At 36.3% G+C, this 23,610-nt stretch overlaps 1 protein-coding gene across 5 annotated transcripts in view; it reads right to left on the bottom strand.

Moving 5' to 3' along the window:
* Cntrl (centriolin) overlaps nucleotides 1–23,510 on the bottom strand; it is an 86,996-nt gene extending 63,486 nt beyond the window's left edge. For 4 of the 5 annotated variants that reach the window (XM_023701561.1, XM_023701563.1, XM_023701564.1 and 1 more), the window contains exons 1-7: nucleotides 23,423–23,505; nucleotides 17,646–17,896; nucleotides 16,980–17,110; nucleotides 14,057–14,187; nucleotides 12,250–12,391; nucleotides 8,060–8,246; nucleotides 4,519–4,712 (exon numbers count right to left, since the gene is read on the bottom strand). In XM_023701561.1, the coding sequence (XP_023557329.1) occupies nucleotides 4,519–4,712; nucleotides 8,060–8,246; nucleotides 12,250–12,391; nucleotides 14,057–14,187; nucleotides 16,980–17,110; nucleotides 17,646–17,865 (1,005 nt within the window). In that variant the 5' untranslated portion in view covers nucleotides 17,866–17,896; nucleotides 23,423–23,505. Of the gene's footprint in view, nucleotides 1–4,518; nucleotides 4,713–8,059; nucleotides 8,247–12,249; nucleotides 12,392–14,056; nucleotides 14,188–16,979; nucleotides 17,111–17,645; nucleotides 17,897–23,328 lie in introns of all 5 variants that reach the window. The other variant, XM_023701562.1, reaches the window with a different exon arrangement.
* Nucleotides 23,511–23,610: the final 100 nt, after the last annotated feature.

Genomic DNA, 23,610 nt, shown 5'->3' with positions numbered 1-23,610 from the left:
ACTCAAATGGCTATTGAAGAAATACATAAATAAGAATAAAACAGAAGTTAAAGAAACTAGAAATTAGCTATTAGTTGTAGATAATCAAGAGATGACTGCAGTTAACATATTTACTGTTAGGAAAAATAATACAAATTATTTCCCCACATTCAAATTCATTCTCCAATGTATACATCCATTATAAAAAAATATATACATACAAGCACACTTCCCAACAAGGCAAGCCAGATTCAAAACTTATGATGCAAACAAGCATATTAATGCAAGTTATCATGCAGACCATGAAAAAGCATTATGTAGTTCAGCCCTAAAAGAACTACCTTCAAGGAAGAATAAAAAATCAGCAGAACAGAGCCTGCAAAAAACCAAAACAAGAGCTAAAAGAAGAAGAAAATAGATACTGTCACATGGAGAACTCTAGAGAATTAAGCTGCAATACTGTTTCTTTTTATTGATAACTTACCATAGGAAGATGTGGTTACTAGTACTTGCATTATTCTTACATGGACATATTTTATTATCATTTTATGAATTATAAATTTACCACCTTCCATTACTTTGCTTGATTCATTTCAAATTATTTTCATGTTTAAAAAAAATTTAATCTTTTATTTATTTACTTATTTGGTACAGGGTCTTGCTACCCAGCTTGGACTGTAGCGATCCTCCTGTCTCAGCATCCCCAGCGCTGAATATACAGGTGTGCACCACCACCTCTGGTTTCTGTGTCCAGCGCAGCACCCCACGGTTCCAGACCCACACAGCATTTGGGATCAAACCCAGGTTCTTGCACTTGCCAGGAAGGTGCCTAGACTTGAAGGTACTTATTTTGAGCTATCCCTCTAGCCCCTATTTTCACATTTATAACTTGCTTAAATCTCACAAATATAAGAGGCTAGCAGTACAAGTAAATCATTCTCATTTGAAAAACAAGAAAGCTGTAGCACAGAAATTAAATCACTTGCAAAAAAAAGAACTGGGACTAAGTTCAGTTAACATTGATTGGCAGTTGGGTAAGGGGTCTACTGTAGTTTAAATGCCCACCAGAAAACTTATTTCAATGCTACTTTTATTAAAAAAGTGGTCAAATGCATGACTAATGAACTTATAAAAATGGAAAACATACAATTGTAGATGAGATTTTTATTAAACATTATACAAAAGAAAATGGAAAATAGTCTTAAAATGTAAACTCTTTATCTAGGACTTAGAATTCTTTTTTTATAATACTTTTTTTTCCTTCTTCTTCAGTACTGCGGATCAAACTAGGGACCTTGTGCTTGCCAGGCAGGCACTTATGCCACTAAGCTATTTCCCACGTTAAAATTCATTTTTTAAAAAACTTGTAACAGTCCTTTGGAATTAAAGAATAATGGGCAAAAGAATATAGATTTCCTTTTTAAAGAAGAAATTCAAAATATGAAATTCTGTTGTTAGGTATATAATTTTATTAAGATTGTTATATATCCTTACATTTCAAAATAATTATGCAATGAATTTTTCAGCCTCCCCCAATAACCAATAATTCATGCATACTTTTCAACCTCCAAACACTATAAAAATATGAAATTAAAATAATAACAAAGTTCAATTTTTCTATCAGAGTTATACATTAAAAATAAAAATAATAGTCTAATTAGAAATTGTACTCTTCTACTTACTGTCATGGTAGAATAAATTGGCTTAAGTTTTCTGAAGTGGGATTTGGATTTATCAAAATTAAAAAAAAAATCACACAGTAATTCTACCTGCAATGACATATACTAAAAAAAAAACAACAAAAAACCAAGAGTCAGGCGTGGTAGTGCACACCTGTAATCCAAGGCTTAGGCAGGATGACTGCCATAAGTTTGAGGTCAGCCTGCACTACACAGTGAGTCACAAAAAAGCACAAAAATAAAAAAATTAAAATTTTTTTTAAAGTGCTGGGGAAATAGCTTAGCTGTCAAAGCATCTTCCTCGGCAAGCTCAAGGTCCTGAGTTCAATCCCTGGTACCACCAAAAAAAAAAAAAAAAAAAGAATGCAGAAGATTTATATTCATTTTGTAACTTGAAAAGCTATCTATGTATATATTGTTTTGTGAAAATAAGATGCAGGCTATTATATAAAATTCTTTTTTGTAAAATCATAAAAGTTTTCAAGGGCATATTGTAGTTAATTACATATTTGTATAAATATGGGAAAAGAATTATAATTAACATCTAGACCTTTGTTTCTACTGTATACATTTGTTTTTAAATTGTTAATTATAACAATAAAGAAGAGCACAATCTGTAAAAAGTTACAGAAAAAAGGAGCAAAATTGTTAACACCTTACAAAACATTTATTCACTTCACAAACATATCAACAACATTAGAAATAAGCAACAGTGCAAACTAGGCAGATATAACCAACCACGATATGGAGACAGTGACAACATTTTCAGTGGATTGACTAACATGCACCAGAGTTGGCATATATTTTACCTAGTAATAAAAGATTGGCTCTGTGTTCTAAGAGAACTATTTAACTCAGGGAAATTTATTAAATGTTCAAAACGTTACATGATATAGTAGTTTTCCATTTTTGTATCTTAAACACAAATACGACATAACAAGAATAATTCACTGTTTAAATAAAATCACTTGCCGTGTAATTCTCTACTGGTTTCCCTGCTCATCAGTCTACTCTACTTTATTATGGACTAGAGTAACTGAAGCATATATAATTTAAAGTGGCTGGCACTGATCTGAAGCTATGTAGCCAAGATACTCTGAAAACTACCTTCAAAGAAAAGGCAGATGAAGGAACCCACACATGCTCTGAAATTTTATGTAACAGAGCTGGGGAAGCTGTCTGAGCTTTCCATCATGTCCCAGGCAAAGAGAAGTTCAAGAAAGAGGTAGATGAGAATTTTTATTTCAACTTACAACTTCCTTTCCCACACAGAAAAAGGGAACACTCATGTTCTGTGTTAAAGAAAAAGTGATTAGGCAGAAATATTTTTTTGTTAACAAACTGAATAATTAGGCCAAATGGTAATCTGAAGGGAGATGGAAAAACAATAAACATTATTTACTTGGTAAATATAATTCTTTAAGTTATTCACAATCAGAATAAGGAGTTATTTTAAAAGGTGGATACCAATGGTTATTTTTTTTTCCTTCAGGAAAAAATAGTCTAATAAGTTTATAAAATCACACTGGCGTAGAAAGAGTTTTTAAGGGCCATTTAGTCTTGTCTTATCTAATATTCTTCATCTTTCCCCTATACCTTGAAGATATTATCAGCGTTTGCCTGCTTCAGTGAAAGCAAACATACTCTTATGATCACATTTTATTTCAGTTAGCAATTTTTATTACTAAATGAGTGCTGTTTTCTTATGATTCCATTTCTTAAGTCATAATTTTATCTCTCAGGGCTTTAGTATATAACTTTAATTCCTCTGTCAGAAAGCTCCCTAAGAGAGGCTGTCATAACTCACATTTCCTTTTTTCCCTCTAGAAATCCCATCCATCCTTCAGCCATTTCTCATACAACATTGTCTTAAAACCTCCAAAGTCTTCCAGTCAATTACTTCCTCAAATTATACTATCTAGTTTGTTCAAATCTTCTTCAGTTTTCATATCTTTTTAACAATAAAACCAATTACATAAAATTCATACATTATAGATATGCATAAAGGTCTGTTTGAAAGTGTTCTATAATAACTACTCAGAAATGACTACTGCAAGAGTTTGGGACATAGTCTGTCTTTTCCTCAAGGCATTTTTATGTATTTATGTTATACATTTTTAAGTATAAAATTATACTTGATTTATGGTTTAGCAACTTGTTTTTGTTCACATAATCAAATGCAGGAGACATCTTTCCACGTCATATATTCTGTTCAGGCACATGGATGTACACTGACAAGATATTTTAGCTATTTTTCATTTTTGCCAATGTTGTAGTAGATAAACTTGTATGTACATAAAGTTTACCTATGTATATATGCATATATGTATGTACTTAAGATATGTAACATATACTTTCTGGCTACCATTTATACAGGATACATTTTTTGAAATGGAATCTCTGAGACACAGTGTATCTGTTTAAAATGTACTTAATTTTGCCAAATCACCTTTTAGAAGTTTTTGCCAATGTCTAGTATTACACAATGTTGTTATTCAAAAAATACAAACTCTGGTGGGACAGGAGGGAGGAAGAGAGAAAAGACAGAGCAGGAAACAAGGGGGCCTGGGGGAGGAAAGAGAAAAGAATATAAGTATCTGGGACAGTCTTAGCAACTTCTCATAGCGTGGGGTTGTATCATCAAGGATCCTCCTCCATACAGGACAGCCTATTTCACACAATGCAATTTTTTGGCATACAGTGCATAGTCAACTATAATTCATGAAGCCTTTTGCACATATTTCTGTTCAATTACATCTTCCCCATACTATAGTCAGGAAGTTATATTTTTAGATCTAAGGGCATAGAATTTTCTACCGTTAAGAGAATATAGCCAAACACAGATAAAACACAGACTTACCAACTCATTTTTTGTGTTTAGGTCACTTTCCAGCTCCTCACAGCTCTGTTTCTGTAACATGGCCTCTTGTTTTAATGATTTGTTTTGTTTATCTTGATTTTTAATTTCCTCAAGAAACCTTTTCTGCTTGTTCTTAAGCTCTTCAGTTTCTACTGTCTTCCTTTCCAGGTCTCTTTCCAGTCTTTCTACCTCTTCTGTTGACAAAAATGTAACAGTTTATCATTGTACTTCCTACTTGAAGGTATCATTTGGATGACATTTTTAAAAGACAATACTTAACTTCTTTGTATTTAGTGTGCTGATAAAGGGTTTTTTCTAGTTCCCTATAAAAATGCAATGTTGTATCTGATTTTAGTAATTACATGTCAAGGACTTATACAGAGAACTGACAGCGTTCCTTATTCATACCTGCCTCTCTGAAGCTTTCCAGAAATGATTCAGGCTTAGATTTGTAGGCTTTTAGCCACATCCTTTGCCTGGAACTAATGTCATCTATCTCCTAAAGACCTATTCTGTATCCTCTAGTTCTTAAGCTTTAAACTTTTGTTTTGTTTTTGAGACAGGGTCTCAACATGTAGTTTAGGCTGTCCTTGAACTCACTATGAAGCCCAGGCTGGCCTTGGCTTTGTGGCAATCTTTCCTCCTATGGCTCCTCAGGGCTGGGATTACATGCATACACCACCATGCGTGGTTTAGGTCTTAAATTTTAAAAACCATTTTGAGAAGCCTGTCCCAACCCAATCTTCTCCATAGGTTAGATCCTTCACGGGGACCTACATTGCCACTGTAAAATTCTTGCTCTGGCCCTTGTCACACAGGAAGTTGTAAAATGTAATCAAATAGACTGGATGGCTGCCTTCCTCACCAAAGCTTCAGGAAACAGAAACTGCATCAGTTTGGCTTACCACTGTATTATAAGCACAGCATATTAAAGGTACATCAGTGGATAAGTACTTTACGTATTTCCCACAAAGTGTATTTATGATGGCTTTCTTATGCATTGTTTGTATTTTTAATGCTCTAAAACATAAACTTCACAATAAAAAAAATGCAGAGTTTAGGGATTCTAAAATTTAAAAGAAAATTATGACATTTCTCAGGTATTAGATCAAATTATATGAAATTGTCATTTTTAATAGTAAAAAATGAACTAAAGTCAATTTTTAAAAAAAAATTTATTTATTTGTGGGGGGGCAGCTCAGCCCACCAGGGGGCGGGGCTGGCTGGCATGTGGTGCTGGGGGATTGAACCGCGGTCCCTGTGCTTTGCTAAGCTTGTTCCAAGTAGGTGCTTTAGACCACTGAGCCATCTCACCGGCCCTAAAGTCAATTTTAAATGGTTGAGCACACAGACTCATTACCCGACACTCTAAAAGTGGCTGTTTCCCACCTGCTTTGCTGCAAACCTCCTTATAGTCAATGTAGTCTCTTTCTCAGCAGATGACCACAGTGAATAAACAGACCTCAGTGGAATCTTATTTTCCCAACACCAAAGCAACAGAAACCTATCTCATGGCTACCACAGATCTCCTCTCCTTTCTGACACAGAAAGCATTCCTCCTGCCAAGGAATGATCTGTTTTTCTCAATATTCATTCTCTTGCATTTTCATGGAACAAGAGCACTGAAGCATGATTCACCCTCTGCTCCTGTTTGGTTCTCTCAGTATTGACTTTGAGGCTAACTGCACTTTGTTCTGCCCACTTCCTTTTCGGGGAACTACCGGTAAATTTTTTTAAATGTTTAAACTTTTTAAAAAAGTTTATTATCAAAGGAATGAAATTATAGGAAGAAATTTATATCTTTGGCTACATGTCTTTCTGCCATTGCCAATTCAACAGGATCTAGCATTTATCTCCACTGCTCCTTAACGGCTCCAGTCAAGACCATCACGAGGTGCTGATCTAAAACACTGTCTGGCCTCCCCTTCTTTCTCATCTCAGCAGCATTCAGGGTAACTGACAACTTCCTCTCATTATTTCCTGGTTTCCCCTACCCTGTTGGCCTGGCCTAGTTAAGGTTCCTTAGCTGCCCGCCCTTCCTCCTCTCCTTCTCCCTGCCTGACTGAGCAAACTGACACTCTAGGAATTATATATTATTTTTATGCTGTTAACTCCCAAATTTACACAGGTTGAGAATCCCATGTCCAAAAATGCCTAAGACTGAAGGTTTTCAGTTATAAGGTTTTGTCGTTGTCATTGCTTGTTTTTTTTAGATTTCAGAATACCTGCATTTACATAATGAGATTTCTTGGGCATTGGACTCGTGTCTAAATACAGAACTGATTTATGCTTTATATATACTTATATACCCACAAACCCTGAATGTAATTTTATTCAATTTTTTAGTGTGCTTTTGTTTCAATTGTCACCTACCCCATGAGGTCAGGTGTGGAATTTTCTACTTGTCAGCACTCAAAAGGTTTTGGATTTTGAAGCATTACTGAATTTTAGATTTTTAGAATATGGATGCTGAACTCTAGTCCAGGTCTCACTGAACAACAAACTCACATTTCTAACTATCTACTTGGTTGTCTCACATATTCAAACTCAGCATTTCTCCCTCCATAAAAACCTTTGAATTTGTGGGCATGGTGGGGCACACCAGTTATCCCATCACTCTGGAGGTGGAGGTAAGGGGAGTACTGTAAATTCAAGGACAGCCTGAGGTACAAGGTGAGTTCAAGGCCAGCTTGAATATAACAAGGAATTCTCCCATTTTTATAAATTGTATCATCCACTAGCTAGTACCCTGGAAATTTCCCAATTCTTTAGAAACCGATGCTGATTGATCTGCTGCTGACTGTAGCTTCCAACTTTATCCAGGTGGTTTTCATTTCCATATCTAAAATTTAAGCACAGGTTACCTCTAGCCTGGATTAGTGATATGGCCTCCAAAACACCCCTTCAGCACTACTTTGTGCTGGACCAGTCATTGTCCACTCTACGTTAAAAAAAACGTATCCTTAATTTATAAATGACATCATGCCAATAGCTTTACACAGCATCTGGAATAAAATCCAGACTCCAAAGCCCCATGCCATTTCAAAACTCCCTATCTCTCCAAAAGTTTTCTTGTGCTTCTTTCTGGTCATACTGATCTTTCAGCTCCTTGAACTCAGCAGGGTCTTTCTAATCTTAAAACGTTGCTCCCTCTTCCTCAATGACTGACCTTTTCATCTCTCTGCTGTCAGCTTAACTGTCACTTGCTCAGAGAGCCATGCCTTCATACTACCCACAAACAGGGTTCTCCTCTGTTGCTTCATCTTGATTTACTTGCTTTTTGTCTGTTGTCTCCACAAAAATATAAGCTGCATGGAAGCCAACACCATATGTCTTGTTTGGTATTACTTCCTTACTGCCATGTACAATGTCTGGTGCACAGAACATTCAGTAAACATTTAACTTACTGATTTATAGTGTCATTTTCCTTGAAAGTTTTTCATAGCATTAAGTTTATGATACAATATAGATTTTTAGGTAACTTCTGAAAACAAATGCCTTTCTCATTTAAATTTAGATTTTTTTTAAAGTGTCATCTTACCTAAACTGAATCTCTCAAAAGCCTCCTGTCGATCCTGAGTAGTTACTGGCTGACCTTCCAAACTTTCCAGTGAACGGAGGTGGAAAATTATAAACAGGAGATAATGAGGAAGGGTCACAACTGGATTTTCAACTAGGATCAGAGAAGTCAAATCTTGAAGTTGTTTCAACTTGCTTACATCCTGGAGCTGAAATGGTATGACAGTAATATTGGTATAACTCACTTTAAAAATCATGAACTACCTAAAGGAAGGAATAAATTAAGGAAATTGCTCTAAACATGGCAAGAAACCACTCATGAAAACCATCACTCAAATGTAGTGGTATGAAGGAGGAACAGAAATGGAACAAATGAGTATATAGTATATCAGGACAGTATTAAGCATTTTTAGTACCATTTGATATGTGACTCCGCACAACCACTTATAATGAAATATCTTAATTTTATAATTAGAAACAGGTTTAAAGAGCATAGGTGACAGGTCTAAGGGTCAGAACCTCTATGTAAAACAAATCAGGATTTGAATTTAAGCCTTTGTCACTCTAAATCTATTTTCTTTTCATATGGATTGCACAAATTGAAAACTACACAATTATAAAAGATTTCAGTAAATATTCAGTTAAATGGGTTATAAATGATGGCCAATAGACTAAGGATATGTTGATACCCACATTTTAAAATTAAGAGTCCTTTCTCAATAAAATTAATTTAAAAAATAAATAAAATTAAGAGTTTTGCAGGGTCCGGGGCAATGGCTTAGTGGAATAAGCACTTCCCTGGCAAGTACAAGGGCCTGAGTTCAATCCCCGGTTCCACAAAAAAAAAAAAAAAAAAAAAAAAAAAAAGAGTTTTACATTTATTCAAAAAGGATTTTAAAAATTTGGGAAACACTGCTTCCAATAGTTAATACAAATAATTCTTTTCTCCCAAATGAACATCTGTCATAATGATGCCAATGTCAAATATGAGAGTATCATAAGTAAATAAATATCTCTTGAATGATCTTTCTGTTATTCAGCTAACACTCAGTACTACTTAAAGATCAACTACTAAGGATCAATTACTACTTTGAGGAATAATTTTAAGATTCAAATTTAAGATTCAAAGCTACCTCTTCCTACAAGCCCACAGGCTTCAAGCACTCCAAGGTACAACATGACCTGGGGCTTGGGTTCTGAGGGTCGGGGTGCTCATGATTAAAAAAGAAAGCTATCTTGTCAAAACTTTATAAATATGAAACAGAAAGTACTGACACTGTTTATAATACAGTATTAAATAGGCATTGCTTTTTATTGGGTTCATGAGTGGAAATTTTAAAAACTAAAAGAAGGGCTGCAAGGATAGCCAACATTTTGGTCCTAGCCTTTCAAGGTCAGTGAGGACTCAGGACATAAGAGAACCTGTACTGTAACATCCTATAACTTAGTGATGTCCCAAGTTTCTGATCAAGGAGATTATGGGGCCATAGAGGAAAGTGATCAACGATACAGAGTGTGGAAGGAGAGTCACATGGAGAGAAAATATTCTCTCAGGCTTTCACAGAGAGCAAATTGGTCAAGCAATGGCTGTGACTTATCCACATGGCTGACACTGACAAAGGATCTAAAAACAGGGTTACAGGGTTTCAGGGTAAATCCTGAGGGGATCTGACTGACCTTGGTAGACACAAAAGTTACATTTCTTGTTATATAGGTCTTGCTTTATCTTGGTCTTAAGCATCCAGCAGAAAAATATAAAGAAGAGGTATAAAAAGTAAAGCCATATTAATATGCTGAGCTGTAAAAGGCTCAAGTCAACAACTTCTGACTTGCCAGTTCTACAGATAACCCACTACTATTATGGACTACTGGACTATATTGGGTTATTTTGCTGAATTCATGCACCTACAATATTTAAATGGCAATGGAATACCCATCTCTGACAAAATTAAATAAAAAAGGGGATACAAATGAAGGACCATTTTGTATCTGTATATATAAAATAGCTAGGATAGATATACAGCTACTTTCTCTTAATTCAATCAGAAGAAAGATTTATACTAATAGTGTTTGGACAGGATATCATGTATGCATCTTTACTATGAATAACCGCTATGAAGACAATGAAGTGCAATGTATTAATTATTATAACTGTCCTCTAACCTGTTTTGAAACTGTCTCGTTGCTATTTCTCAATAAAATTTTAAAAAATGAAAAAAAGAAACAAAGAAAATTTTAATAACTATAGCCTTAGACATATATATAGTGTTTTAAAGTTTTAAAAGCATTTTTGTACTTACCAACTTATTGAGTTTTACAGAGATCAAAGTCAAAGAACACAAGTCTAGGCCCATATTTGAAGTTATATCTTTCATGTTCTATTCTATAATGTTCACTGTACATTATAGCATTTTTCCAATTTTAATGCACATTTAAATAAATTAATGTATTCACCTAGAAAATGATTATTGAACAGCTAACTCTAATATTAGAAAAAAATCATAAATTATACTCCAGAGTAAAGAAAGCTATCCTGTATCAGTTTCTGTTTTTCTTTCAGTCTCTTTCTGTTTTTCTCATCTCAAACAATTGAGATGAGAAAAAGGAAAAAAGGACAAAAAGGAAGGGGTAAAATCATGTAAGTATACATACAGAATAGCTAAGATGATTATACTATGTATCATTAAGCAATTATTTGATAACAAAATTGCTCTACTATAAAAAGCTAATGATCAACTTCCTTTCACAGCCAGCACTATAATCAAGAGTAATTCACAAGCCTGAGAACTTTACTGTACAGTAATGTTGTTAGGAAAAGGAATTCTATTGTGTATTCAGTAATATGGATTCTGGCACAAGCTGTGCCTTCGTACAAGAGACTTGACTTCTCTGAGGCTTTATTTGTAAAATGGGAATAAGGACTCTAAAATGATATATGTGAAGATGGTAAGAGATCAACTCTTAGTTGTTATGGAACCTATGCAATATAAGAACTGTCTGTATTTAACTGCTATAGAAAACCCTGGGTTTAGCTATTCCCCTTCTCGGTAATTTTCCCAAAGAAGTAAAAACATCATACTACAGTGACATGTGCACCCATGTTTATAGTTGCACAATTTGTCATAGCTGCATCCTGAAAACAACCCAAATGCCCATCACATGAGGAATGGATAACAAAGATGTGGTATTTTTATACAATGGAGTATTACTCAGATATAAAGAAAGATAAACTTGAGGGTTTTATAGGTAAATGGATGCAGCTAGAGGCTATATTCATAAATGAAATAAATCAAACCCACATGTGCAAACATTGTCTCTCTAGTGTAGGACCCTGAAAGAATAAATACAGTCTGAAAGGTACAACAGATACAGTAAAACAGAAAAAAACTGAGCATAGAGTATAAATAATTGAGATGAGAAAAAGGAAAAAAGATAGGAAAAAAAGGAAGGGGAAAATCATGTAAATATATACACAGAATAGTTAAGATGATTATACTACTAATTTCTATCAGTTTGGGGGGAATAGCAGTTAATGTTTCAGATTTTTACTTTGACCAATTTTACATGTTAATATCTGTAATCTGAGCAACTACATTGAAGACAGCAATGTGTAATAGAACAACCACTGTTGAAACCTTTCATCTCTTTCTTTTAAAATGTGTATCATTTCAAACATCTATTATTTTTATACTCTCTTTAAAATAAATTTAAAAAATAAAAAAGATAGGAAAAAATTAAGGTTTATCAAAAGGAAGAGGTAATGTAGTACTGATAGATGTAGCATGTCTATATCTGATAATCTGAGCAACAAATTTGATGATAACAATATGCAATGTAAGAACTACTGTTGGAGCCAGGGAAATACTTCAGTGGAATAAGTGCTTGCCTGGCAAGCACAAGGTCCTGAGTTCGATCCCTGGTACCTCTTTTAAAAAAAAAAAAAAAAAGAACCATCGTTGATTTTCTATTCTTGTTTTAAAATTTGTACCATTTTTGTTTTATGTTGTTTTTGGCTCTGTTACTTGTTTCTGTTTTTTTTTTTTTTTTTTTTTCTGTTCAAAATAATAATAAGAAAATCCTGGTTTTATTAGAATTTTGTCTTCAGTCAGTGGACTAATAGAAATTCCATTAGAAAAAAAGCTTATTTAGGTTTTTCAATCAATGCACCCTAAAATTTGAAAAACAAATTCTTTGCTATTCTCAATAACTTACCGATGATATTTTGTTGCCTTTTAGATTGAGGACTCGCAAAGATTTCAATTTCTTTCCTAGCCACATGGGAATATGCTCAATTTCATTTCCTGCAAGGTTTAGCTTTTGCAGATTACAGAGATTTTCTAAGCCTTCAATTTTGCTGGAAACCAAAGGACAAAAGTCAAATTTAGCAAAATAGAATGATGAGGTTCTTCCATTCTCATTTTACTAGCCATGGCTCCAGGTAGCGGCTAGTTTTCACAACTTTCCTTTATCAACCTTTCTCATAAATAAGAACAAAATAGCTAAGTCAAATTTACCAGAACAGGTAAACTGCCAACCTGTTAGCACTAACTCTAGTATCCCAACCATTTTATTATCAGAGTGCCAGACCCCATAACATAGGTAAGTATGTCTGCAGCAATCTTCCTGCTATTGTCAAAGGTATTAGCAAGACAGCCAAGTGAAACCATAAAGCTCAACAGCCCATGCTGTGCTGTCCTGTGGTCCTGCCCAAGATTACCACAGAAAGGTTAATTGTGCTAGCAGGATATGGAAGCCCTTCAAATGATACTGTGCTTATCAGTACAAGTATTTTAATTAGAAAATTACAATTAATATAACATCTATTACCCATTTTGATAAATTTATTTTATTTTTATTTTTATTTATTTATTTATTTATTTGGCAGAACCGGGGATTGAACTCAGACCTTTGCGCTTGCCAGGGAAGCACTTATTCTACTGAGCCATCTCCCCGGCCCCATATTGATAAATTTAAAGTGGTAAAAATTTTCTGAAGTTACTAGCAATTTAATTAGTTTAATTTCTTGATCAATTTTTTATAAAGAAAAAATTTTCTAAGCTTCCCTATTTTCATTTTTCCATTACTGAAATTATTTTCATGAGGATCAATTCTTTTTTATACAAATTTTATATTACAGCTTTGATAAATTACATTTGATTTCCATTTCACTTTTGTTTTTATTGGAACTTCTGCAACTGCTACTTATTGGGTTTTGACTTGTTGGTCATTATATTCATCAAGTCTGACTTCAGAGGAAGCATATACATATATAACATTTCAAAGATCTGCCACAGCACATGTAGCTCAATGGCAGGCTGCATGTTTAGCACACAGGAGGTCCATGGCTTAAACCCTAACACCAAAAAGACAAAAATAAAACAAAAAATGTTCAAATTTGATTCTTCATCATTGTCTATAATAAATTTGAAACAAGACTAGGAACATAGTTCCTGTAGCAATGAGAAAACAATGTCAATAAAGATCAAATGAGTTGGAATATCATTGAGATCAAACCTTCTGCTTCATGCTAGTGTTCTTTACACAAGAAAAAAATAAGTCTTAGATGACATCTGGGAAAATTCCTTGCCAAAAACGGAATTATGATAAAACTTGGTACTTAAAAAATATATATGCATTTTTAGTAAACTACTTTAAAATATTATTCTGGGGGCTGGTGAGATGGCTCAGTGGTCTAAAGCACCAACTTAGAACTAGCTTGGCAAAGCATCAGGGACCGCGGTTCAATCCCCCAGCACCACATGCCAGCCAGCCCCGCCCCCTGGTGGGCTGAGCTGGCCACACACACACATAAATAAATAAAAAAATTAAAAAAAAAATATTATTCTGTATGTAAATAATGCCAAAACATAAAGATAGTTATCCCATGCGAAGGGCTAGCCAGTCAATGGATAAAGATCAAAACATCTGCTTTTCAAAAGACTTCTTCATAATATGGACGGCACTATAACTTCTCTAAAAAAGGAGACACTGCAATGCTCCCTACAGAAGTATTACTCACCTGATTTTGTTGTATGATAAATTGAGTTCTTGTAATTTTACCAGCTTGTCCATTTTCTCAATCTTTTCAATTAAATTGTAGCTGAGATTCAGTACTTCCAGCTTAACACATTTTTCCAAATTCTCGATATACTACTCGGAAACAAATGATTAAACACTTTTACACAACAGACACCTGGACATACAAGCACATTTAAGTATGTACATCATGGGCTGCTGTCATCAGCCATCCAAGAATGATATACCTTTACTGCCTTCTTAGACAAGGATGGTATAGCTCTCCTTGACCACAAGTAAACCTCTTCTCAAGGTGCTAAGCCTTTCTTGTTCCACAGTGGACATTTTCTACATATTAAGCAGTTCTACCTCAACTTTTTTGTGCTTCTCACTCTCTTGTACAAACAATAAACCTACTACATCAGTATGTTAAAATAGTTTTCTCCAAAATTATCATTCATTTATCTATTCCACAAACTGAACATGGTTTTTGTGCCAGGAGTGGTTCAAGGTTTAAAAAATACAATGATGAATAAAAAAACAAGATTTTTGTTCCCATTTGTAGAGTCAGACAATAGGCAAACAGGCAAAGACATTCAAGACAGTAAACAGAATTCACAAGAAGACAAAAGACAACATCCTGTGATAGAATGCAAGGCAAATTGTGTCTGCTGTGCACACTGCCACAGCACTGCTGCCTGGGATGCAGGGAAGCTAAATAAGTACTTCCTAAGTGAATGAAGAGAGGCTAGCTAATTATGATTACCTTAATAACAAGAAGCCAGTTGTTGGAAGAACAGCTGAGGACAGATAATATCAAGCTGAGGGAAAAAATGCAGGGGCCCTAACAGAATGTACTTGGTGGGTTTGAGAAACAAGAAATACTTTTTTAACGGACAAATCCCAACTTCCAATTTTATCTTATTTAACTATCCAGTACCATTCTTTTATCATCTATTTCTGCCTGAATTTCTCTCTCCTTTATCCTCCTCCCATCATGCTTGCAGAACTTCTGGTCCAAGGGCTGCTCCAGGCTTTTTCATGGGACTGGCCTCACCGGTACACATTCTCTGATTTTCCGTTTCTCCTTTTAGTCTTAGATATTCTTCACACCAAACCCTGACTGCCCAGAGACCAGAATCTAAACTTACTTTTCTTTGTATCTACCTCCACAGTCTGACACAAATGTAGCATACAATACTACACAGTTAAGTATTTATTAATTTGACATTTCCTTTTTGCAACTTTTAAAACACCAGCACATTTCCTTTTTTCTTTTATTTATACAAAGCTGAATATATCCCAGCCACAATTTCAAACAAAATTAAAACACTCAAGTTCTCACATCCTCTTCTCAAGCCCCATTCTGAGAAAGTATACTCACTGTGAAGAAGCTAGTGTGTATAGTATCCAGCTCTTTCTATTCAATTTCATCATACATCAACAGAATTTTAAAAAATATTCTGAGACATGTTAAATAAAATGCTTTAGAATGTTTTATTTTCTCTGAAAAAACTGTGGGCATTTTTCCATGTGAACACACTAAGTTCTAAATCACATTTTTAAAACTGTAATATTTCATGGTATATTGTCCTATAGTTTATTTAGCAAATCTCCTATGGACATTTAATTAATTTCAGTTTTACTATTTAAATAACGCTTAATAAAAATAGTATAATGAGACTTTTATACATGTGCAAATGGAATCTGCAGGACAAATATCAAGGAATAGAATTTCTGGGTCAGTGATATAAATTCAGTGAGTATAAAACTTAATTACTAGATCAAAGAATAAGCACACTTAAAACACTGATAAATACACCCACCAACCTAAAATGCTGTATTTACATGTCCACAAGAAAATGAGACTACCCATTTCCCACGCTTTTTTAAACACTGAAACAATCATCTTAAATTTTGTCCATTAGATGCACAAGATGAAAAGTATTCTGAAACTTGTTTTATTTCACATTTCTTTAATATTAATGAACATTTTCATGTTAATACTGATTGTTTACAATACTTTTTGAGCTATGAATTTATATCTGTTGCACATTTCCATTGTTAGCTCTCTTCTGCAATTTCTAAGTTGTAGGATATCTTTATATTATATGAATTTTGTTACAGATGTTATAAACACTAACTGCCAGATTTTTACTTTTAACTTAAAAAGATGTCTTTCATGAAACACAACTTTTAAGTGTTTATGAAAGCTAAATCTGTCCGTATTTTTTTCGTAGTACTAGGCATTAGTGTTCACCTAGGATAACTTTCTCTATAACATTTAAAAAATATTCTATATTCTTTCTTAATACTTTATACTTTAATACTTTTCTTTATAAACTTTTATAGTATTTTCTGTTGGTTAGTTCTCTTGTTCTATTTTTATTTAGCTCTTCACATTCCTAGAATTTTGTGAATAATGTGTTAGAATCTAAGTTTCATTTTTTCCAACTAAAACACTAGACTATTCATGCTGTATCGTTATGAAGAAAGTAATCAACACTTTAGAGCAAGGATAACAAACTTTTTATGTAGAGGCCAGATAATAAATATTTTTGGTTTTGTGTATCATATAATCTGTGACAATTACTAAGTTCTTCTACTACAGTGCATAAATAGCCATACACAATAAATAAATATAGCTATGTTCCAATAAAGTTCTCATTATAAACCAATCTAACCTGCAAACTGTAGCCTATCACTCTCTTTTTTAGAGATAATCAATAACATATAGAATACTGGCTAAGAGGGAATTATGAATTTGGGGATATTCGTCTTTCACTGGAATAAAAAGTCTACTACAAATTAGGTTACATAGGATAAGATCAAAGTTGCTTTTCTTCTCCATTCTTTTTTTGTTGTAATTTTTAAAGCACAAGAAAATTAAAATCAGTGTGTATATTCAGAAACTGTTAGAAACCTACCCTGAATTTCTTGCCACCATCTTTAGAAAGTGAAAGGTTCAGCGATTTTACCATGGCCACATTTTCTTGCTTAGTGAGTTTTTTAATGAGGGCCTCTGTAATATATCGTACTCCTACACGTGAATCAGGTCCTGAAATTACAGAAATAGATAATTATAAGTAGGAGACATGAATAAAAAATCATTTTGATACTGTACAACAAAAAGGTTCATTCATACAAATGCAAAAATTAAGTTACCTACTTCTAATCGCAATATCTTACTAACATTTTACTTTTCATATTTTATGTTATATTATATAATTTAGGTGTACCTCAAGCTTTATGCTAAATGTTTGACATTGAAAATTTTTAATTTTTATAGACCTAATATAGAAATTATTAACACTGTAATTAATGAAATGTTATTTGCACAAGATCTTATAACTTCCATGGAAAATAAAGCTTCCTCTTTCTGGAAACTCCCTTTCCTTAACTGGGAAATCTCTAACTTTACCCCAAAACCTTAGTCTTCTCACTATTCTTACATAATTTCTGTCAATAAAAACATCACTCGCAGTTTAGTATCAGGATGGGTATTACATTAGGACCAAAAATATAAGCTCAATATTTGCCACTTTTAACTGAGCATATGTATTCAGATAAATTATTACATTAAAAAGCAATACCTTTCTGGTCTTGACAGTCCAAAAGCATACTGCTTTTGCTTGTACACTTGACTTCCTCACACCACTGTCCTTCAGAATGCAAAGACAGATTTTCAGATCCAATTAAAGGTGAAAGTGACCTAGATCTCATATTGGACAGAAGAGATGCTGGGCTAGGAAAGTGAGATGATGGTGACATGTTTGTTCTGGAGAACTTTTGATGTGGAGATCCCTTCTTCATTGTAAGAAAACAGCCAGGTGATCATCAAAACCTGCAAGAGTTTTCATTATATTAAGGTTCATTCTTCTAGCATGATTTATTTCTATAGCTGCAAAGAGAATTGTACTCCAAACTTTAGCCAAAGTAATGTAGGGTCCGAATAATTTGGAAAATTATCATTTAAACAAGAGAGACCACCCTCCGGATTGTTCAGTAGCCCAAATTCCTAAAACCTTAAGTTGGGCTGTAAAACCACAGACCCAGCTTGAGCAAACATCACCTTCCCTGGGTTCGATGACAATCTTGTGAAACAGGGTCACAATGTTTAGTTACTCCCCCTTCCCCAGAGAACCCACCAAGCCAGTTCATAGTTAACCTTTAACTGACCGTTCTTAGTCTCCCTTTTTAGGACATATTCTAAAACCCACCAATTATTTTAGAGGTTACCCTAAAATTAACCAATGTGATCTGCTTCTGTAACCCCACTTGCAAAACCCCTCCTCCCTTTGTCTTCTAGCTTAAAACCACCACCCACGGTCAGTTCCAGGCGCTCTCTGTTCCTGCGTGTTCAGACCGCCCTGTGTGCACACAGTTAATAAAATTCCCTTTGTTCTTTGCATGAGAGACCGACTCTTGGGGTCTTCCTTCGCGGCGACTCGACCCTTACAGTAACAGTAACTCTATCCTGTGATTCCCTCCCCTAGCTAGCTATCCAGTGGGAACCCTAGCAGTTGCCTTGACAGACTGCAGCACATGGACTCACCGCAACTAGAGAACACTTGCTGAGATTGGCAGTTTCCTGATAAGGATGGAATGTGAGCAATGTGCACACACCTTTCTCCAAGGACCCCTCTTGCTTTTGATCTTGGAGCCCTATAAAATCTGTTGTTTATTTTATTATTATTGATGTATTTGGTTATTACAGGGTTTCACTATGCAGCTCAGACTCATAGTGATCCTCCTGTTCTCAGCCTCCCCAGTGCTAGGATTATAGGTGTAGTCCACTATGCCTGCCTGGACTCTGTGGGCCACTTAGTCGGCCCTGGGGGTGGGGATGATTCAGCATGTGGTGCTGGGGATGAAACTGTGGTCCCTGAGCTTGCCTAAGCAGGCGCTTTAGTCTGCTGAGCTATTTCGCTGATCCAAAATCAGTAATTTAACACAGGGGGACTGATGACTTTAGTAGGGCTACTAGCTACAAGTTGCCTATCTCTTTGTAAGAAGCCCCTAAGAAACTCATTTATTTGCCAAGCTGGACTTGTGTCATTCTTTCCACTGTCAGCCCATTCTCAAAGACAGATGTTTCTTTTACCTCTCTCTAAGAAGTTTGCACAATAAGAACTCTTGACTACACACACACACCCACAAAAAAAAAAAAAAAAAAAAAAAAAAAAGACTACAAAGTTGTAAACTGAAGCCAGAAATTCAGAAATGTCAGGACCCATACTGTTCTACACTGATAAAGCAGACACTATTTCAATCATTGCTGAACACCCTGCCTTGGGAAAAACGACCTCCAGAGGGCCTTGCACTGACACATAATCCAGCCTGGTCACTTGACTATACTGTATTTTCATTCTCTGTCTCTGTCTCTTTGGGAAAGGAGCTAGAGATTGAATATAGAGCCTTCACATTGAGCTACAACCCCAGCCCTTTCTTCATTTTGAGACAGGATCTCACCACATTGCAAAACTGTCTTGGGTGTGCTCAAATTTACAATCCTCCTGCCTTAGCCTCCAGAGTGCCAAGATTATAGGTGGACACCACCACACCCACTACACTTAGATATGTACTTTCCTTTTCATTCTTTTTTTCTTTTTTTGAGACAGGGTCTCACTATGCAGCTCAGGCTGGCCTTGTGCTCTCTTTTGTAGCCCCCAGGCTGATCTCAAACTTGCAGTAATCCTCTTATCTCAGCCTCTCAAGTGTTGGGATTACAGGTGTGCACCACCATGTCTGGTTCCAGAGCCAGAATGGCGTGCCTATGTGCTTTTCTTGCAGTGTATCATATATACGCTGTATAAATCCTAAGTGTACAACTCCACAAATTTCTATCCAGTGAACACAAACTATATAACCAGTGTCCACATCAGGAAACAACATGACCAGAGCCCCAGAAATCTCATTCCTCCTCTTTCAGTCACTAACACCCATACATGGGTAATCAATATCCTGACTTCCCACATCAGCGGGTTTTATTTATTTATTTTGTATGTATTTAGTACACGGTCTACGGGGAATCACTACATAGATTGGACATCATGGTGATTCTCCTGCTCTCAGTCTCCCAAGTGCAGGCATGCACCACCACGCCCAGTCTCAATCACCATCTCAGCATGTCCCAGGGGCGGGGCCAGCATGGCATGCCAGGGATCAACCCCAGCCCCTGCATCTGCCTAAGCAGTCTCTTTAATCTGCTGAGCTATCTAGCCAGCCCCAGAGGGTTTTAAATTACAGTATTTTTAAAATTTGTTTAAGAAATCATATAATATCTTCTATATGTCTCCTTTTGTTAAAAATTATGCCTCTAAAATTTACTGATGCTTGTAGGAAGACATAATCACTTCAAACTCGGATGTCTACTATTCCTCATATATAAAACCAATTTTCTCTATAATACTACTGATTCCATGTGAAGCTGATCCAGTATTCTTCTAAACAAGAATAACTCAAATTTCAGAAGAGCTAAGAAACATACACTTAGGTAAAATTTTAATTAATGATGAATAGAATGGAATAATGGATGACAAACAGTATTTTCATAAAGGAAAAAAAAATAGGTAGGGGGAAGGACAGGACCAGTCTCACTTTTAAATATCCTTCCATATCATATTGGATTATATAAAACAATAGTATGCTATATGCTACAAATATATAGTTTTGAAATTACCTTAGTTTTTAAAAATGCACCTTTTTTTGTTTTGGTTTTTTTTTTTAGGGGGTGGGGGGAGCTGGCTCAGGCTGCATTAAGGGCAGGTCTGGCAAAGCATGTGGAGCTGGGGATTGCACAGTCCCTGGTGCCTGACTGGGTTTGCCTAAGCAGGAGCTTAAACAACTGAGCTAACCTACAGGCTCCCCCCAAAAAATGCATCGTATTTATGCAATGTAATTATCATATATCCTGCATCTTAGTCTTCTCTCTAAATTATAAAAATAACAAATCAGAGTTTTTTTTTTTTTTTGCTAGCTGAGGTTCTGGGATATCTCCTAAGCTAAACATTTAGAGTTAAATAAAATATATTAGAATGGATTTCAGGAATCTAGAGGAATTCCTTACTTTTATGATTTGGAATATAAACAATAAATGATGATTTCAAAATCACAATGCATTCCCAGATTCTCTTCTTGGGTTGCCATAGCTTCTCTAAATCTTGGACAATAAACATATCACATAGAACAGCTACCTACTGAACCAGGATTAAAATTTTCAGTGTTTGAGAATGGCTGGCATATGTCAAGGACTATCAACTGGAGGTATTAAATCTTAAATAACAATTTTAAGGGACAAATAAGGATAACATGACTTTAAGATGTGGTTTCCAACACCAACCAAGACCAAGCAATGGAAAAGAAAGCCAAGGTTGGGTTAGAATGACTAAAGGAGCAAACCAGAGAAAACATGCAACAGATGTCTAGAGCTGGAGGCACATTTTCAAGGCCTAGAAGATGGTTTATACAGCAAGAAAGGTCTTGGAATACTGTGATAATCAGAATCATATGACCAGGCTATAAAATTCTATTTATCCTGCCACCCATAAACCCAGATACTTGCCATGATCTATCTATCCATCTGTCAAGAGATGAGCAGATTAAGCCAACTCCACCTCTATCCAGCCTTTCCTAGCTTTCCATCTTCTTTACTGATCTCCAACTGAGGCAGATTTCAATCATCTCCAAACCTTCCATCTCTCCCTACACACCACCCTCATATATAAATATCCACACACTTTAACCATTTCCCCCCGCACTACTTTCTCAGCCCTTTCCTCATATCTCAGGACCTTCCCTCTATTTCTAATTCATCCCATACCCTCTGATCTACTGAAATACTCTTACTCAACCTTTTGAGTCCTGTCAAATATTAGAATTTCCATTCCTCTTCAAAGTCTCTAACACACACAACTCCTCTTCCTAAAGTCAGCTCCCCAGACTGTGCTGTTCACTTCTACTATTCCTTTTTCATCTGATCCCACTTTCATTTCATTAAAGTTTCCCCAAAGTCTATCTCATTCCTCTAATACTGTGTTAGTCTCTCCCATTTCTCTGTGATTCTAGAACCCCATCTCAACATTTCTATATCCATGTCTTCCCAAACTCCTTCTTCATCCCAACAAATAATTTGACCTCCTAATTGATTCCAACGCTCTGACCTACAGTCATTCCTCTACTCAAATATACTAAAACCTCCCACCATTTCTCTCCACCCCAAACTCACTGCCTACTCACCCTTGCATTGTAACATCCTGGCTCATGTCCTTCTCTATCCTTTTAACATCCTAATTTCCTCTCTCCCATTTCTCTCATTCTACTCAAATACCTGAAAACCCAAATATAATCATTTTCCATTGATTAATATTTTCCAATTCCATGAAGCAACTTTAATGGACCAAGAACTGTTTGACTCTAAAAATAGTCAAGAAGATAGCCTTTCTACACTCAAAATGCACAAAAGGATTTATCTCCTTAATAGACACTGTCTCTGCACAAGTAGTCCCTTTTAGACATTTATGCAATTGGAACTAATTACTTGTGAAGCTATGTAATTGTTGGCCTCTCCAGATTTTTAGTACTGACTGTAAAGCTGGCACTCTCTTTCCATATTGTAACCTACAAGACAGCAGGGACTTTGTTTTTCAATAGACAAATACTTGACTGAAGGATTTTGCAAAACACTCTTAAAGACATTATCAACCAAATTCTCACAGATACTATATGAGACCAGAATTATTATCCTCATTTACAAAACAACGTATTATTGGTAGCAATCAAGAGTTTGGATTCAAAAACTTGACCTACCCAATTCAAATTCAAGCCCTCCCCATTACCTCCAAGTCATTCCCTCTACTGCTACGATATATTCAATCTCTGGTCCATTTTTATGACAGACTGATTGTCCACTTAACCGGTGTGGGGAGTCACCCCTCGGGGACGCAAGGGGATCGCTTAGGTGGGGGTGACAACGTCTCTCTATGTTAAAGACCCAAGTGGGTCCAGGCAAAGTACTTCGCGCCGGTAGGAGAGGCGCGAACGCTCAGAGGCCACAGCCCCCACGGGTGCGCAATGTCCTCCACCTCGGGGGTCGCAGGCCCACAGCCGCCCTCCCGCCCGGCGCCGGCCCCCTCCCCAGGGACCCCGCCCCCTCCGCGGCCCAGCCGGCCCTCCGCCCAGCCCACCGCCCCCGCCCGTCCCGAGCCCTCCCATCCGTCCCGTCCAATCCCATTCCCAGCACACGCCCCCGCCGCGATCCATCCCGAGCCGGCCCACCCCACGCCTGGTCCAGGCCTTCCCGCCTTTGCCCCCGGGCCCCACCGCCCGGCGCGGATGCCGCAGGACAGCCTCGCCCGGGCTGGTCTCTCACCGCCGAAGATCGCAGCTGAACAGCCCCGCGGGGCCAGGCAAGGCGGAAGCGCGCGAGCCCTTCCCTCAGGCGCGCGGCGTCACGGCGGCCATTTTGTTGTGTTGTGCCGGTTGCCGAGGGGCCAAGGCGCTGGGGGCGGGGCCTGTAATAGTCACGCCCCCTGGGTGGATGGGCGTGGCTTTCCCCGG

Source organism: Octodon degus, unplaced genomic scaffold (assembly GCF_000260255.1).
Source record: "Octodon degus isolate 3935 unplaced genomic scaffold, OctDeg1.0 scaffold00137, whole genome shotgun sequence".
Lineage (NCBI taxonomy): Eukaryota > Metazoa > Chordata > Mammalia > Rodentia > Octodontidae > Octodon > Octodon degus.
The sequence above is the reverse complement of the archived record's forward strand: the minus strand, read 5'-3'. Positions and strand labels throughout refer to the sequence as shown.